The sequence below is a fragment of the Biomphalaria glabrata genome, chromosome 1 (genome assembly GCF_947242115.1).
Source record: "Biomphalaria glabrata chromosome 1, xgBioGlab47.1, whole genome shotgun sequence".
NCBI classification, from domain to species: Eukaryota; Metazoa; Mollusca; class Gastropoda; family Planorbidae; genus Biomphalaria; species Biomphalaria glabrata.
The window spans coordinates 9,589,985-9,607,676 of NC_074711.1; the positions used below are offsets into that span (position 1 = coordinate 9,589,985).

General features: G+C 31.8%; 2 protein-coding genes across 2 annotated transcripts; both read left to right on the forward strand.

Moving 5' to 3' along the window:
* Window positions 1–381: 381 nt before the first annotated feature.
* LOC106065392 (uncharacterized) lies at window positions 382–4,339 on the forward strand. Its single transcript, XM_013224187.2, has 3 exons — window positions 382–790; window positions 2,583–2,667; window positions 3,465–4,339. Exons 1-3 carry the CDS (start codon window positions 728–730, stop codon window positions 4,091–4,093), a joined length of 777 nt encoding a protein of 258 aa, XP_013079641.2. The 5' UTR covers window positions 382–727; the 3' UTR covers window positions 4,094–4,339.
* Window positions 4,340–8,705: 4,366 nt separating this feature from the next.
* On the forward strand, window positions 8,706–17,467 carry LOC106065382 (isocitrate dehydrogenase [NAD] subunit alpha, mitochondrial-like). The gene is made up of 11 exons (XM_056020863.1): window positions 8,706–8,861; window positions 10,183–10,227; window positions 10,345–10,428; window positions 10,564–10,736; window positions 10,935–11,064; window positions 11,573–11,706; window positions 11,827–11,929; window positions 12,037–12,101; window positions 12,198–12,279; window positions 13,543–13,695; window positions 15,656–17,467. The coding sequence occupies exons 1-11, from the start codon at window positions 8,769–8,771 to the stop codon at window positions 15,731–15,733; spliced, it is 1,140 nt and encodes a 379-aa protein (XP_055876838.1). The 5' UTR covers window positions 8,706–8,768; the 3' UTR covers window positions 15,734–17,467.
* Window positions 17,468–17,692: the final 225 nt, after the last annotated feature.

Below are 17,692 nucleotides of genomic sequence, written 5' to 3' on the forward strand. Positions count from 1 at the left end.
GAAAATGCTTTTCGAAGCTTAGCTCAGGAAAAAACTATATTGGCGCCAGGGCAGGGTGTTACTGTTTAGAAATATAGACTACATACATACATGTGTGTGTGCACAAAGAAAAATGGGAACAAATTCCCCCTCCCCCCTTAAAAAAAATATCTGGCTTTGCTCATGATCATATCGCCTGTAGAGGCTATATCAGTCCAGTGAATATCACCTTAGGTAAAAAAAAAAAAGACATTTACATTTACAGACATGTATGTAGGCTATATATGTGACTATCACTATGTAAAAAATCATGGTTTGATGTAAATATTACTTGTATAATCTACATTATGTAGATTAAAATTCTATAGATCTAGTCTATGTAGTTTTTTTAGTATATTGATAAATATTGAAAATCTGTGATGAAGCAAGAGAGAAAATATGTTTGACGAGGGCGCGTAGCATAGTCAATAAATTGGTGAAAATAGAACTAATGTGTTGTTTGCAGCATATCTTCGTACTTATAGTGGAGCAAATCATGTGACATAAACATAAGCATATCATTTCCGGGTCACAAATTTATTATTATTATTATTGTTTCAGTTCTGTTAAAATTCTATATCTCAATAGATTTAGATCATTTGTAGTCTACAGTCTACCACTTGTTTGCTAATTCCTAATATCAATACTAGGTTTAGATCTAGACACTCTAGTCTAGATCAGTAACATAGTGAGTATCGATTCAGGAAGAATGTTCAGCCGTGATGATGGTCGACCGATTGTTCAAGCTCCCATGGAATCACCTCTTAATTGTGTGAGTCAATCAACCATGAGTAGATCATAGTAGATGATCTAGATCTACTATCTAGATCTAATCTAGTAATTACTTCGTACTTGTATCTAGATTAATATTAGATCATTAGATAAGACAGTAGATGAGAAAATGACTTGAGATGAATAAGTTTAGTAGCCCTAGGCTAGGGCCTAGGCCTAGCCTACCTCAGCTGGCAAGTATGGGTATGATTATACTAATTATAGTTATAGTTGATTATAGATTCTACTAATTATTATATAGTATTTATACTATTGAGTCTATTGTTACTTGTAGTATTATAGTATGATATTAGACTTTAGATTAGACATAATTACTAAATTAGATCTATAATCTAGATTTAGATTATTCTAGATCTATAACTATATTAACTATATAATATAAATATATTCTATTATAATGACTATTCACTATAATACAGTGACTATATCATGATGTCAATGATTGTAATATAAATATAAGTATGTAAGTAAATATAACATTAGTTAGATATTTAATAGTACTACTTATCTTATAGATCTAGATTACAGATGTTATGTTAAAAAAGAAGACCATAATGTCCTACACATTTCATATGACAATCTAGTGTTTTTTTTCTAGTCATGCATATTAATTAATCAATGAACTACTAGATTTCTAGCGAATAAAAAAAAAAATTAATAGTGATAGTCTATTATATTGGTTAGGCCAATAATAGAATATAATATGCATCCTCTGCTTGGGACCCCTCAGCCACAAAATAGAGCAATGAGATTCATATCAAATAAATATTCACATTTAACTAAATCTAGAAAGCCTTCAGGATAGAAGACTCAAAAGTAAAGTAGCAATTATACTTAAAAAATTGAACCATAATCCTCAAAACCAAAATCTAATAAAATACTCAGAAAGACACAAAGATAAAGGCACATTCCTCGTTCCATATGCTAGGACAAATTTGTACAAATACTCCTTTTTCCCTAATGCTATTAGAGCATGGAATGAGTTGCCTGAGTTAGCCAGGAAAACCAGTGACAGCAGAATTTAGGTCAATATACATGACTAAATGCATGACGCATAGGACGTAATCATCTTCTTTTTTGAAGTAACATCTGTATTATTTAAGATTAAAGATAGTCTATACACCATGTCTCTACTATATTATATAGATCTAATAAAGGCTTTAGAAATTTTTTATCTTATCTATTACCATGCAGACCATGGTATAATATAACCTTTATACTACTTTTTGTTATAAGACCTTCTGTTATGTAGTAAAAAAAATTTTAAAAACATTTTTCCTAACATTAATATCATTTCAGGCTTTAAAGCAAGTAAAAAATGTCGTACTGCTGTCGATCAGCCAGCCTAATAAACAATACTGATATTAATATTTTTGATACCGTATTTAACACACTTTTCATCTTAGTCAAATCACTGTATTCAAAATTTTAAATTTATTTGGACAAATTTTCATTATCCACAGGGTTGAAATTTTGCACATAAACTCCTGCAACATGACAACACATTTTGTTGAAATTTGTAAAAAGATCAAAATTCAATAATTATTCAATTAATAATAAAATAAATAATGTACCATTTATATGCCTTTGGGACTAGAAGAAACCAACAATTGTATTTCAATAAAACAGAATGATGATTCAACGCCCAGGGAACATTTGACTGCTTGGATGCCCTTTAATGATTAGAATGGGTTTGGTAGATACATATTAAATACTTTCTGCTTCAAAAGAACCACAAAATGATCTTTCCATTTTCTTTTGTTTTCTTTTAGGCACATACATATAGCAGACGTGCTGACATGCTTTCCAAAAACAAAAATTATGAAGAGGCAATTGTCTGTCATAGAAAGGCCGCTGGTGAGAGCTATAATTTTTCTAATTTTTGTCATTTTTTATTAATGGTATAAAATTTAAAATATAAAAGAATAACTTCTTTTATAAATTTGGCTATGTTAATATTTTTTTAATTCTGAGTTATATTGGTACGGTAATATATTGTAAATTTTTATTTAAATGCATAGAAGCATTTATATTTTTATAATCTGAGATCAGTTTCAAAAATTGTAAGGTTGTTGGGAAAATAATATCAACCGAAACAAGAATGCACAGACCTTATAACTATGTTATTTTTATCTTTTACTCTGGTTTTATTTTAGAATTATTTAGATGAAAAGTGAGGACCAAAGTCAACTTAAAATTGCCTTATTTTTAACACAGTTATGCATTAAGAAATAAAATAAAATTCTTGAAATGCTGCAAAGCAATTTAATTTTATAATTGTCTGGAGACAACAAATATTGGTCTAACTTGGCCAGCAAAATATTTAGACAAACACTATTAGTTTCTGTTGGTGTGAAAAATCATTTTTCCTTTCCTCATATTATGCAGTATCAGTCAGCTGAATCTAATAATGGCTTAAAATAGATCAACTGGAAAATGGAAAATCCAAACCAGAAAACTAAAAATATGTAAACAATAAAAAACTGTTACTTTTTTAAAAACTTTATATTATATGACTGATTACTGCAAATACTTTCCCTGTGAAAGATTTTATTTTTCATCTGTGACATATTTTAATTTTACAGATATTTTTTTTATGAATCTTTGTTTTAGTAATAGTATTAATTTTAGTATTTTTCTTTTTTTGTTATTAGACTGCTTGCTGCAAGCTATGAGTTCTGACACTTCATCAACTCTTTTAGAATCTCTGGCACTCCAGCATAAAGCTTACTTGTCCCAGATTGACAGGCTGCATGCTAAAAGTGAGCTGCTTGAATTAATGAACCGTAACAGCAAAACCACTCCTTCTGTAAGCAGGTCAACTCAGACAGACGGACTTCGTATTCTTGATACACCCGAGTCCGTTGCTTGTGACGAGGAAACTATTTGTGAGATTTTGCGAGAAAATGATGACATTATGAGAAGGGTGTCTTTAAGGACTGTAGAAAACGGCAATCTTTTTAATAATAGTCATAAGTCTAGTTGCATATCTAATGACTTTTTTAATGATAACAAAATAGATGGGGATTTATGTCTCAGCAATATGGAGTCCCCATCTCTTCAGGAAATTGTTAAGCTTAACAATAGGCTTAGCAGTGCTGTAAGGAGTTTGTTAAAAGAGCTTGGATCAACAAAAGCTGAAAAAAAGCAAATGGAAGAGAAGCTGGGGGAGAGTCAGGAGCTTCTTGGCCAAGGGTCTGGTGTTCTGACATTTTCAAGTCTTACACTGCCTCCACTAGAAGTCTCTTATCCAGAACTGGCTAATTCCAGCTTACAAACATAAACTCAACATTGTAGTCATTTAAATAGTATTTTAAGTTATGGTGTTTTAGTATTGTTTATTCCTAAACCAAGCACATGAACAATTATTTTATTTCAGGTGTTAGGCATAGTTCAGAATTCTTTTAATTTTATAGTCTAAAATAAAAAAATTAATTGCACTTTGTATTTGCATACTGGTACTTTGGAATTTTAATGCCATTGTTATTATCATAAACACATGCTAAAATACATCAGAGCAACTGGCAATGTGTTGTTTTTTTTTTTTTTGTTTTTTTTAAACACTCCCATAAGATAATTTTATTTGTTTTATAATATTGATTGTCATAAATATACAATATAACAAAGTTAATCCTAGCAGTAGTGTATTCATAACTTTTATTGTCTTGAAATAATTTTTTGGGATACCGGGTAGCTTTTTTTGTTCCCCTTTTGTATAGGGTTATTATTAATATACAATTTCTATTCCTTAAAATTGTTTCAATCCATGTGAAATAGTAGGCTGGTCTACACTAACAAACACTGTATTCCATGTCATGTCCACTGACTTAAATCTTCTAAATGGTCCACACTATATATAGGTCTACTTTTAATATTACCTCCCTCCTTTTTTTCTGTAAACGCTCATTCATTCTGATCCAACACGGGTTAGAATAATATTACAAGCCAGTCAGAATAATAACAAATACTATCACTTCAAGCTTGGTGAATAGTACAGTGAAAATACTTCTATTATTTTAAGATAATTTTGAATTTATGTGTTGAATTCATTTTAACATGCACAGATACAGAGCTCAGTATATATTTTAACTACCATAACTCTTGTATCTCTTACTTTGTTATAGCTTGTTAAGATTTGATTGAAAATTAATGTCTTAGAAATGTTTTATGCTATATTTCACTCACCAGTTGCAATGGAAAGGCAACAAATTGCTGCCTGGTCATGCGATTTGCACGCTGGACTGTCGTTCAGATTTATCGATGGTCAAAAGTTCAAACCCTGCCCGCTCCCGTCCCCCGTCGTCCTGCAGGAGGTTTGGACTAGGAAGTAATTATCTTCAACTCTGAAGGAACATCCGAAACATGTAAAACATTTTTTACAACAAACAAAAGTTGTTTTGTTGTTTTTGTTATTGGCACTTTAAATGCCTCAAAGATGATTTGAATGCCAATGAATCAATTTCCCTAGCCACCATTGCACTGTATTCATTCACTTTAAAGTACAGGATACCCATAAAGAGATTCAACTCTACAAATAGACATTATGCTATCTCTATAGGCTACTTTGGCCACCACTTGGCATAATGCTTTCTATAGACTACTTTGGTCACCACTAGGCATAATGCTTTGTTTAAACTACTTTTTACACCACTGGGCTTAATGCTCTCTATAAACTACTTTGGTCACCACTCTGTAGTTGATTGGCCCTCCAAGCCAAGTAGAGGATATTGGATGTTTCTTTTCAGTCGATAGTTTGGTTTGTCATACTTAGCATGCAAAGTTGGACTCGATGTGGAATGTTCTGTACCATTAATTTGAATAGGAAAAAATGATTATCCATGATCAACCATTGCACCTAAACCTATCTTGCTACTAGATGGCTGAGAGAATGTAGTGGTGCTAATCCACTTCACTTTAAACTCATTTTCAATGCAAGTGAGGCCCATAACCATATGTCTTGGCCTAAGTCAGTCATCTGTTTTCATTTGTTTGTCTGTATGTGAAGTGCACTCATCAGATGTCACATAAACCAGTTTTGTTTCCCTTATATTATAAAAGCTTATTGACATGTACCTGTACAGAAAAAAAAAGTATTTAAAGAGATTGCTTCCCAAAAAAAAAGGAAAAGCATCAGACTTAATACTCGAAATGTCTACAACATTTTAAACTCTTGCCATTCAGATGTTTAAATAAATATTGAACTTCTTCAGTTACGGACGTGTACTAATAACCGCGGTTGGAGTGAGACAAGGCAGTCTAATTTAACCTGCTCTTGAAGGTTTCAAAGGTTCTGTAAGCATTGGAGGAAGAAGTATAACAATCTTGCGCTTTGCGGGCGAAATAGATGGTCTAGCAGGGAGAGAAGAAGAACTAGTTGACTTGGTGATGCGCATAGACTTCCACAATATATGTTATGCAAATCAATGTCGAAAAGACAAATTATAACCAATAGCCAACAATGGCTTTAAAAGTGGCAAGTGTCAGTAGTTAAACATTTGGAGCTATCGTCTCAGATGAAGCAACCAAACCTGAACTACTGGCCAGAATCGCACAGTTCACATTAGTAATTGCAAAACTCGAAACAATTTGAAAAGACAAGGCATAGCTCTCTTCACGAAAATCAGACTGATGCGCTCCCTAATCAAGGCGACATTCTCATATAATGCTTTAAAATCTTGGACGCTATCTGCAGAACTAGAGAGAGGATCCTAGCAATGGAATTAAGATACTATAGAAGGATCCTAAGTATTTCCTTTGAAGACCCTGCATCACAAATGAAGAGATTAAAAAGACGATCACAGTGCTAACTAAAACTTTAAGGCCGTATCACAATGGCCTCAGGGCTCTCAAAAACCTTCCTCAGGGAACAGTAAACTATAGGAAAAGGAAGAGGCAGACAGAAAGCGATGGGAAAGCAACTTAAAAGAATAAGGCGGGAATGGAGAAAGACGGTCGACAGATCATGTGTGATGTCTCAACGGTTTAACAGACTAAGGGATAGGTAAAAAAATTATTTTGTTCATAGAACAAAAAAACAAAACAAGGTTACCAAGACAGTTTGTGTGGGAACACAAACTCAAAATCTGCCCCCGAAGTGGTCCACCCTGGCAGGTAAAAAGGCAGGTTTCAATATTTTTTGAAAGAATAGGGCCTATCAGAATGAAATTCTATCAAAGGCAAATGACGGAGAAGAATGGAGAAGGTTGACAGATCTTATGTGGTGCCCCAACAGTCCAGCAGACCAAGGGATAGGTGAAATTGAAGGAGAACCTGGCCTAAATGATGTCATATAATAATTATCTAATTGTTCTGTAAGGGTCAATCTCTTATTGAAAGCATCAAGACCAAAAAACATTTCCGTAAAAAAAAAAATTCTCCACTTTCATTAGTACAGACTGTACAGTGTTTATGTTCTTTGGGGTACCCATTGCAGTTCACGGGTTGCATAGATATTTTAAAGTATGGTAAATAGTCGTCTCCCTTACTAACTAGCCTCCAGTGTTGTTATACTATTAATAGTGAAAAGTTGTAAAAATGGTGTAATTTTATGAACAAACTGCTTGCATAGTTGATTTTGAAAAATTAACATTTTCACTTTCAGAAAAGAAAAAAGTAGCCGTTGCATCAGAATTTGAATGGTCTAAAATATCATGATGCCGGACTTTCAATATCTAGTTTACGAGATCTAAACGGGACGGACGGATGGACAGACAAACCACACAAAACTAATAGCGTCTATTACCTTTTTGAGGGCCGTTAAAAAAACAATGCTAATAAATAATCTACATGCATTAAATCATAGATGAAATGCTACGGGAAATGCAGCTAATTCAAAACAAGCATTAAATACAAAATACATCGCTATAGATCTAGTGGAATCTAGAGAGTTTAAACTAGATCTATAATAAATCGAAATTTTCCTTAACTTTTCATTGTAATGATTTTCTTCCTTCTTTGTCCCTATTGAAAAAAAAGTTATTTTGAAGTCAATTCAGCCTATAGCTATATTTGTAAAATACCACGCTTATGTAGCCTATCAATTTCCGAACGGATTCGCGTGAAATTTTTAAAACAGGTTCCTTTTACCTCTTATCAATTCCGTATACTCAGAAGACGTTATACAATCTCCTTCCCAATCTCTACATTATGGTCAAAATAGATGGCTTTAGAAGTGGCAAAGAATCTTCTAATTTGCAGGAAGAAGTGATCAAAACGGTCAAGTAGGCTGCAGGCTCAAGCAATGCAGCCGAGAACCAGCACATTGACTGCGATTGGCAAGATCTAGGTTTATGCCCATAGCAGTAAATCACGTTCACTTGGTCGAATATAGGACCGTTTCTCGATTCTGGAAAAAAAAAAGTACCCGCGTTCCGAGAAGCGGCATTTCGTCGTGACTGCTGATTATTATCTGACCTAAAAATCAAGCTCACAATTGAAGGAAATAGCAATTGGAACAACAGATCCCGTATACGTAGGCCTATTTCAACTGATCATTCCATAAAGGGGGTTGGAATCCGCTCAAATTTCAGCTAGAGAATCGACTCAAGAATTTGGTAGGGAACCACTATGAAATCATATGTCAAAAGTCTATGTCGGAAATTACGATGCGAAGGTTAAAAAAAAAAGGGGGGGGGGGGGTTCCGGAGAGATCGAGAGAGAAGGAAAGATTGCAAGCTGTTAAATTTCCTTATAACACATAGACTAATTCACGGGCTAAAAGTATATTTAATGGATCATTAAAATGAGGCTTTTTTGTTGAAAATTAAAAACAAACAAACACGAAAAGGAGGAAAGATTCCGGCCATAGTGGACAATAAAAATCAAGGGAACAAACTAACGGGCGTAGCCGGTGTGTAATATGCTATCTATTGAGAATCTAGATTATATAGGCAAGTTCTGGTTACTGGCAAGTGTAAAATTGTGGAATAAAAAAAGCATAGAAAGCAAGGTCAATTAAAATGGCTTCCAGAGCGCTTGTTGGAAGGCTTAGCTCTATATCGACGTTGGAACATTCACAGACTAACACAATAAAAAATCTCATAGGAGCACTGGTAAATGCACATTAGAGCCTACAACCCTGCCCTATTTTAAATTTATAAAATAGACTTAATCATTTAATCTAGATCTAGTCTTGTTGGTCGTCGGACTTGGACCGTGACTTGTCACTTGACTTGTCACTGAAGTCACTGACTGACTGAGACTCACTGTATCATATGACATATATGATACTGTATGACTGTTTGTCAGTCACTTGTCACTTTGTCTTACTTACTTATTTATTATTTACTAGTCTACTTACTTAGTTTAAGTTACTTGCTGTTAAGTCTTCTTTAGTTCTTAGACTAGACGAGGTCTTCTAATTCTAAGGATTGTGACGGTGAATACACTGTCTGAGTCTCTGAGGTCTTGTCTTAGAATAGTTAGAATATCATGAAATAATCTCCAATGAATGATCATCATAAAAATGTAGATCTATATTCTAGATCTAGAATTAATCTAGATCTATCATCATCATGATGATCTCAATTTATTTCTAAATCTAGTCCTAGATCAAGAATCTAGACTTCTACTTCTAGTAAAAGTTCTAGATCTTGTCTAGATTCTAGTACAAAAAATGGATCATACTTATTTACTTAATTCATAGATCTATCTAGTCTAGTCACTTTTTTTTATTAAATGATGATTATGATAGTCATGGACTCATCATGAATGAGAGATGATCATCATCATGGAGATCTCAACTAAATCATAATTCATATTTAGATCTAGAATTCTAGTATATATCATCATGATATTCATTTATAGATCTAGATATATATAAATTTTATAAATAATTAATTATACTGGTATAATAGTATTTAATCTATGATAATATTCACATAGTTGACATAGTGACATATCTAGATCTAGTAGTATGTCATAGGGATGTGAAATAAAAAAAATTATCTTTAAAAAAAATTTTCTTTAGTACATTATTAAAATACTTTGAAAGAACTTTCCAATGGTGTATAAATTATAACTATGTTTAACTATTAGAAAGTTATGATTTTTTTTTGTAGCGTTTTGACCTAACATCGGTTGACATGGAACAAGAGAGAGGAGAGCTTGTATATTAAATAATATACTAACTAGATCTAGACCTATTCAAGGCTATTGCCACTATTGGCTATTTATACCGAATAAAAAATAAACAAAAAATATCAAAATAACCTTAGTGGGTGGTGTTTTGCCTAGATTTAGTCTTTATATACTAATATATAGATTTTCTAGATCTAAATAAAGTGGTCGAATTTACTTTTTAAAAAGTCGGCCTATTATTAATCTTAGATAAAGTCATGTTTTTAAAAGCTTGTTTTTTTGTTTTCTTTTTAGAATTTTGTTTTCTACAATGACAGGAAAAGAAATTACTCTTCACAGGTAATTATTATGTTCTTTTTATGCATGCTGGGTTATACTGGTCAATGACTTATTTTAGATATTGATGTTAAAATAGATCCTTTTTTTTTAATTAAGCATATCTTTCATACTTTTTAGAAACGACTAGTAACAATGATCCCTGGTGATGGCATTGGTCCAGAAATTTCTGCTTCTGTTAAACAGATTTTTAGTGCTGCTTCGGTAATATGTTTGTTTCTTTTCACTAAAACTTTTATTTTCATTAAACACCTGCAAATATAGTTTTATTTTTGTATTTAAAGCTTATTATTACAATTGAGAGATAATTTTTTACATTTTTTATCTGTTGTAAAATAGGTACCAATAGACTGGGAAGATGTTGATGTGACACCAGTGAAAGGGCCTGATGGATTATTTCGACTGCCCCAGAAAATTTTTGAATCCATGGAAAAAACAAAAGTTGGTTTAAAAGGACCTTTAGCTACTCCTATTGGCAAAGGACATCAGTCTCTTAATTTGGCACTTCGCAAGTTAGAGTTTTTCTCATATTTAAAAAAAAAAATATTTCACATTTATAATACTTAAAATTGACACTAAAATTATTGGAAATCTAAACAATTTGGCCTTTTAAAACTCTATTAAAATGTGCTTCATTTAAATTAAAATTGTAACTCAGTGTAGGTTTTTATTGCTTAGTTACTTAATTTATATTTTGTTATATTTTCCAGAGCCTTCAGCCTTTATGCTAATGTGAGGCCGTGTAAATCTATTGAGGGCTATGAAACGCCCTATAAAAATGTTGACATTGTGACAATTCGTGAGAACACAGAAGGAGAGTACAGTGGAATAGAACATACTGTTAGTATCTGTTCAATTTGTTGCCCCCTTTTTAATAAAGGAGCATTTATTTAATAATAGTTCTCCAATATTAATTGTGATGCATTATTGAGTAATGAGGGGGAAAAAAAAGAAAAATGTAATATTTTATTATCATATTTTTTGTTGATAATTTCTTTCTCTTTTCTAAACAGTCTCTTACGTCTTTATAAACTATATACACAAATCAGATTATATTGAGCAGATGATTTCTTTCTATGAATCAGATAAAAAATAATTTTAAAAATCGTAATACATGTAATTTTTTAACGAATCTATTAGAGCCCTCTTTTGTAACAGGATGCTAGCTATGAAATTTAAGTTAAACAATATACTGCTATTAAAATTGTATTTGTTAGTGAAATTGAAAATAGTTTTTTAAAAATGTAGTATCTTTAATAGAAAACTTATGGTTAGTGAGTTGTAAGTAGAACTATTCTTGATTGTAAATTGACACAAAAAGAAGTTTATTGCTTTGTCTCTTGTGTAGATTGTTGATGGTGTTGTACAAAGTATAAAGTTAATCACAGAAAATGCTTCACGTAGAGTCGCAGAATATGCATTCAAATATGCCAGAGAAAACAAAAGATCTACTGTAACAGCTGTTCACAAAGCAAATATCATGTGAGTTTATAATTTGACATTTAAGTAAGAGTTTTGCATATAGATTTTTATTTCATTAGATACAATTTTTAAAAAAATCTAAACAAAGGTTCTTTTTTATCTTTTTGAAAATTTATTTAGGCGCATGTCAGACGGTTTATTTTTGAAGTGCTGTAGAAATGTGGCTGCCAAAAATAAAGATATTAAATTCAATGAAATGTACTTAGATACTGTTTGTCTGAATGTAAGTGAAAACCTTTTTGTATTAAAAGTACTATACGGGGAAATATTTGATTAATATAACTGTAAACAATTAGCAAAAGTTAGTATATGTATGTTTTCTAATTTCAGCTTGTTCAAGATCCCTTAGCCTTTGATGTCCTTGTGATGCCAAATTTGTATGGTGATATTTTAAGGTACACTTATTGTCTAGTCATTATTTTCTTTTGCTTGCAAACTTTTCCTGTTACAAGCTAATTACGAAAACATTTAATTCTCTGTTTGACTTGCAGTGATTTGTGTGCTGGTTTAATTGGTGGTCTGGGCGTTACACCAAGTGGAAATATTGGAGAGGAAGGAGCGATATTTGAATCTGTAAGCATGCTACTTAGAGACACATTTTGCATTTTAAAGTATTTATAACTACAGTTTTTTTTTTAACTAAATTAAAAACAAACAAACCTTATTTGTGACCATTAATGTAATGTCAAGATTTTGTTCATTCAGCTTAATAAGTAAAAATGTATTTATTTTGTGACTATCCTCTCGTCCCCTTTTTTTTGTAAAAAAAAAATAATTAAAAAATGTGTGATATGATATAGAACTTCTTACCTTAGTCTGAAAGCCAGGCTTGGGTAGAGCTAGTAGCTACTTATTTATAGAACAATAAAAAAAAATATTTAGCTGGTTATTAACTCTTTCTCTCTAAATGTGAAATTAATATATATTTTTTGTTAATGAAAATTTAAAATTAATAAACAACTTTAAAACTTCAGAGGTCTACAACTAGATCCACAGCTTTATCATTCACTCAGACTGTGTAAATCCATGACACTACTAAAATTAATCATTTGATTTGAATAGTAGTTTTAATAAATGTTTTTATTTAGAGATCTTTTTTTTACAAATATTAGTTTACAATAAGTCCTAGATTATTTAGGTGTGGTGCCCCAACAGACTAAGAGATAGCTGAAGTTGAATACCAAAGTAAATTGCTAGCTAAATAGTTGACATTTTCAAAAAATTATTTTTATTTAGCTAAAAACTTCATTATTTCTCAATTATTTCTCTATATTTTAACAATTCACTTACCTATAAAAATATATAAATGCTCTAGATCCTGATCTAGATGTAGCCTCTTAAAGTTAAAATTTTGAAAAGAATAGTAAATAAAAATAATGGTATAGGGTTTATGGCTTCACATTTTTTCTAATGTTTTTATAAGAGTCTAGGATAGAATTAGATTTACAACATTTTTGTGACTATTGATTATCTCATGAATAGAAGTACAGTATATAGGTATGTGTGCATAAGCTTCTTTGGTAACATCAATTAGAAAAATTTGGATAGAATGCTACTGTGACATATATATTTTATACTTCAGCAACATAGCACATTTAAAACATGGGAGAAAAAAAAATTTAAAGCATTATCCACACACTAGGGCCGAGTCAAATCAATGCTGGAAGTGACTTTACGTAGAGAAAGAGAACCTTTTAAAAATGGTTCTAAATATTCCAAGCAATACTATTCATGAAATAACAAGAAGAAACTGTTTGTATTTATTTTATACTTTTCTTTTTTTTTTTTTGTCGTACCTCTTTTTCCTTAAAGATATTATTTTTTTTTTTTCTTTAGGTCCATGGCACTGCCCCAGACATAGCCGGTCAAAATAAAGCCAACCCAACAGCATTGCTTCTCAGTGCAGTGATGATGCTGAGGTACATGCAGCTCACACCATATGCGGACAGAATTGAGAGAGCTGCATTTGATGTTATCAGAGAGGGGAAGGTATGTATCAGAATATAATTTTGTTGCCTTCATTAAGTTATTCATGTTTTTTCAAGGGTGGGTAGAAGTTTAGACCTTTAAGCTGGAGGAATGACATCATTTTGGACATTGGAAGTTGGACTATAAAAGAAATTAAGTCGAAATGTCATTGTCATCCTCAACTGATCACATCATATTGTCATCAAGTCTCCTCATTACTGGTTTATTACTTTAATACTTTGAGAGATTTTTTTCATTGTAATTTAATTCACTGTTCAATTCATAATTATTATCTGTGATTGAGTTAGAAGGCATTAAACGTCAATGAATTTAACATTGATATCATGTCACTTAAGCATAATGTTAGAATAATCCTTAAGTGTCTGTGCTACATTGCGAGACACACTTAAATCAATTTATGCAAATATTTAGTTCTCAGGAGAAACCATCATTCATCTAACCAATAACAAGTGTACATGTTTATAGTCAGGGCATATTTTTGAACTGGTCTTTTAGCCCAGAGTAAGGGATATGGAAAGTTGCCTGCCTAGCTGTTTTCTTCTATATTGTTAGCTTCTAGCAGACCTGCCTACCGTTACGCAAAATGCGTATTCGTTACGCAAAATCTCCCAAAAATGACCGCCAGTACGCAAATACGCATTTAACCCGTCGCGTTACGCATTTCGTATGCTTTTTTTTTCTTCTCTCTAGACTAGCTTACAAGCGGTCACCGAGGTCACGCTAAGCCCACCTGTGGGGAGAGGGGCGAAACAGAAAAGGTGGGGTGAACACAATGTGCCCAGATCTATACGTTGATTGGTACTTAACAATTAGATGTCTAGAAATAAAGAACGCGAGAGTGAGGGAGTGGCGGGTTGGTACCAGGTTGGTACTGTCAGTTAGCTGACCAACGTGACTTTTTTTTTTTTTGTAAGTTCATGAGTAGAAATTAATTATGTTGGTGCATTCCTGATTCTTATATTCATTTGTATAGAAAAAAAAATCGAACAGCTATCGATTAAAAACACATTGAGTGACATTGTAGATGTCTAGTCTAGATCTAGATCAGGATTCTAGATCTAGAATCTAGATAACTTGTTATACAGGAATAGATCTAGCTCGAGTCTAGCTAGATGATTCTCTACATTACCCTACAAACTAGTTATAGATCTAGTATGATTTAGAATTTAGATTGACTAGATCTAGATCGATAACATCTACTATCATCTAGTCTAGATCTAGACTAGATTCTTAGTCTTAGTATAGAATAGATCAAGTATGAAGGTAGGCCTACGAAAGTTTGGATCTAGCGGATCCACGGCATCGGTAACACATTTGAGCCCAGATCTAGAGTAGATTATATTCATTATAAAGACATAGATCCAGATCTAGTCTAGATATCATCTCTATTGATCTAGATTTAGATTGTAGATCTAATCATGACATCTAATATTATATATATATATATATATATATATATATATATATATGACAAAATAGAGGATCACGTAAGTGTTACGCATTCTGGTTCCAAAATACGCATTTTGACCATAAGTGTTACGCATTTGGACTTTTTTTGGTAGGCAGGTCTGGCTTCTAGTACTAAATTTGTTCCCCCTCCACCTACCAAAAAAAAAAACCCAACTAATTATTGTAATAAAAATATTTTCAAACTAAATTTCTATTTTATTTTTAGTCTATAATTGAAATAGGGCCTAAGTTATATTTTTAGTCAAAAGCTGACAAACTATACAATTACAATTATAGGCCATTAGAAATATAGAAATTCAGTCCATCTAATGATGTTGCTTCCCTCAAGCTATATTGCGGGATGGATTGAATCTAGAGATGAATGGCCCGAATAAATCATTTTGTATACCTTTTTCTGTCAGTGCATGAAGAGATCACATCATACACCTACCTATATACATCAATTAAAAAAACATGGAGCATTTGAAATATTTTGTGTGATCTTCCTCAGGTTTTAACAGGTGACCTAAAAGGTAATGCCACATGTTCTCAGTTTACTGAAGAGATCTGTAAGAAGGTGACTGCTTGAGATGAGATTGTGTCATGGACAAAGAGACATATTGACACTTGTCATAACTAAAATAATTTATTACATGGATGTTTTTTTTTTTTTTTTTTACATAGACTGGTAGACATTACAAAACGTATCTCACTGTAAATAGTTTTAATTTCATAATAAAATGTTTATTTTGTCTAATTTATTTATTTCTAGAGAAGATACTTGTGTTTGTTATCTATTTGTATGTGTTTTTTGAAGTCAGTGAGATCTACATTCGTGTGTGATTCATTGAGATCTGATAGTGTCTGAATGTGAATCTATCCAGATCTTATGCTCATGAAATATAATTTAAGACATTTTTCTAGTCAATTTTTAGGATTAAGTCTTAAACAGAAAAGCCAAGTCAGTGCCGAAATTTTAATTTTAGCGCTTCATTTTTTAAAAACTAAATCATTGCTGATAAAATATGTCATTTTCAGCTATCTTTCAATACTGTTACTTGATTTGATAATTGTTTGGGGATGTGTATCTTTAGGTGGGAGGGGGACGTGTATCTTCAGGGCTGCACATGTTGCCTTCCTTTATACAGGCTTGTAGTTGTCAATCATGAACAAGCTTGGTTTATATATCACAATTACAGTTGAATATAGTTCATTGGACCAGCTTTGTTAAGGGCAGAGTACAAGTTTAAAGCCATCTAGTGATGCATGATACTTTTGGACCAAAGTGATATGAACTATGAACCAAGATTTTACTTCTACCTTGTTGTTCTTTCTAATAAATTTCAAAATTTGAGACCTCATATAAATCTAATATGGGCATTGATTATCCTATTGATGTTCATGAGTTGCTTGTCTTGATTCATGAAAAGCTTTTTGGTTTTGACAACTGTGAGTACGAGGTTGGGACTACTCTATTCTCTCAAATCTCATTATCTCCCCATCAACATATTTTCTCCAGGCTTGACAACAGTTTTGTTCTTGTTGAGCAGAAAACACTATTTTAGCATCCGTCTATTTTGTCTACATTTCATCTTGTATGTAATTGATGATATTACATTACACTTGTGTACACTTTATACAATTCCCTATGCTTTGTCCCTACACAACAGAAAGTGTGGTACTTATTGGTGATATTACATTACAGTGGTGTAAAGTAAAACAATTCCCTACACAACAGAAAGTGTGGTACTATTTGCTCAAGTAACACAAAAATAATTTGTCTGCTATTTCATTTTTTGTAAACATTGATATTGAGGTTTTGGTTTCATTTCACAAACTTGATAATTAATGCACTGAGCTTTAGTGAACAAAAAATAACGTCATTAGAGCATTGAACATGTAATTATATAAATATGAATAGAATAGTTGAAAGTTGTCTATTTGTTTATTTAATGTACAAAAGTTTTTTTATCTAATGTTTTTGAGAAAGATGAGTAGTCTGATAAATTAGTGATTGATAATTTGTAGTCATTAGACATAAATATCTGCTCCAATCAAAAATATGTTTTGTTTGACTGTTATGTTGTACTGCTTCAATATCAACTGAGATTTGCTTGACAATCAAAACAAGTAATAAATAAACTTAGTTCACTAGGTTCTACTATAGTTTGTATCCAGATCTCTAGGTATGAAAAAAATCCACACATTGTAGATGTATTGACACATTTTACAGAGTAGGTGAAATAATTGTAAATTGTTAGTTTTATTATAGAACTACTGGGACACAGTTTATGTAAAATTATAATGATGTATCCTATCTCAACGAATCTCTTTTTTTTCTATTATAGTTCTTTTAACATCAAAGTAAATGTTTGTTACATTATTTTAACCTGTCAGATTGAATTGTAGACACATATATGTTTACTTAACTAGGAAAAACAAATAAATAGAATACAAATGTTGCAATAACCCACAGATATAGAAAGAATATTTGTTTTTCCAGGTAACATAGGAGGCAGTTATTTTGCAAATCTCAAGTATTGACTAA

What these genes read in the sequence shown, in the direction of transcription:
- LOC106065382 (XM_056020863.1), top strand. Translation starts at nt 8,769, where the DNA reads ATGGCTTCCAGAGCGCTTGTTGGAAGGCTTAGCTCTATATCGACGTTG. An exon ending in AAAATCTCATAGGAGCACTG is followed by an intron (nt 8,862 to 10,182) that starts GTAAATGCACAT and finishes TTTTCTTTTTAG; the next exon opens with AATTTTGTTTTCTACAATGA. An exon ending in GTTCACAAAGCAAATATCAT is followed by an intron (nt 11,707 to 11,826) that starts GTGAGTTTATAA and finishes AAATTTATTTAG; the next exon opens with GCGCATGTCAGACGGTTTAT.
- LOC106065392 (XM_013224187.2), top strand. Translation starts at nt 728, where the DNA reads ATGTTCAGCCGTGATGATGGTCGACCGATTGTTCAAGCTCCCATGGAA. An exon ending in TGGAATCACCTCTTAATTGT is followed by an intron (nt 791 to 2,582) that starts GTGAGTCAATCA and finishes GTTTTCTTTTAG; the next exon opens with GCACATACATATAGCAGACG. An exon ending in CTGTCATAGAAAGGCCGCTG is followed by an intron (nt 2,668 to 3,464) that starts GTGAGAGCTATA and finishes TTTTGTTATTAG; the next exon opens with ACTGCTTGCTGCAAGCTATG.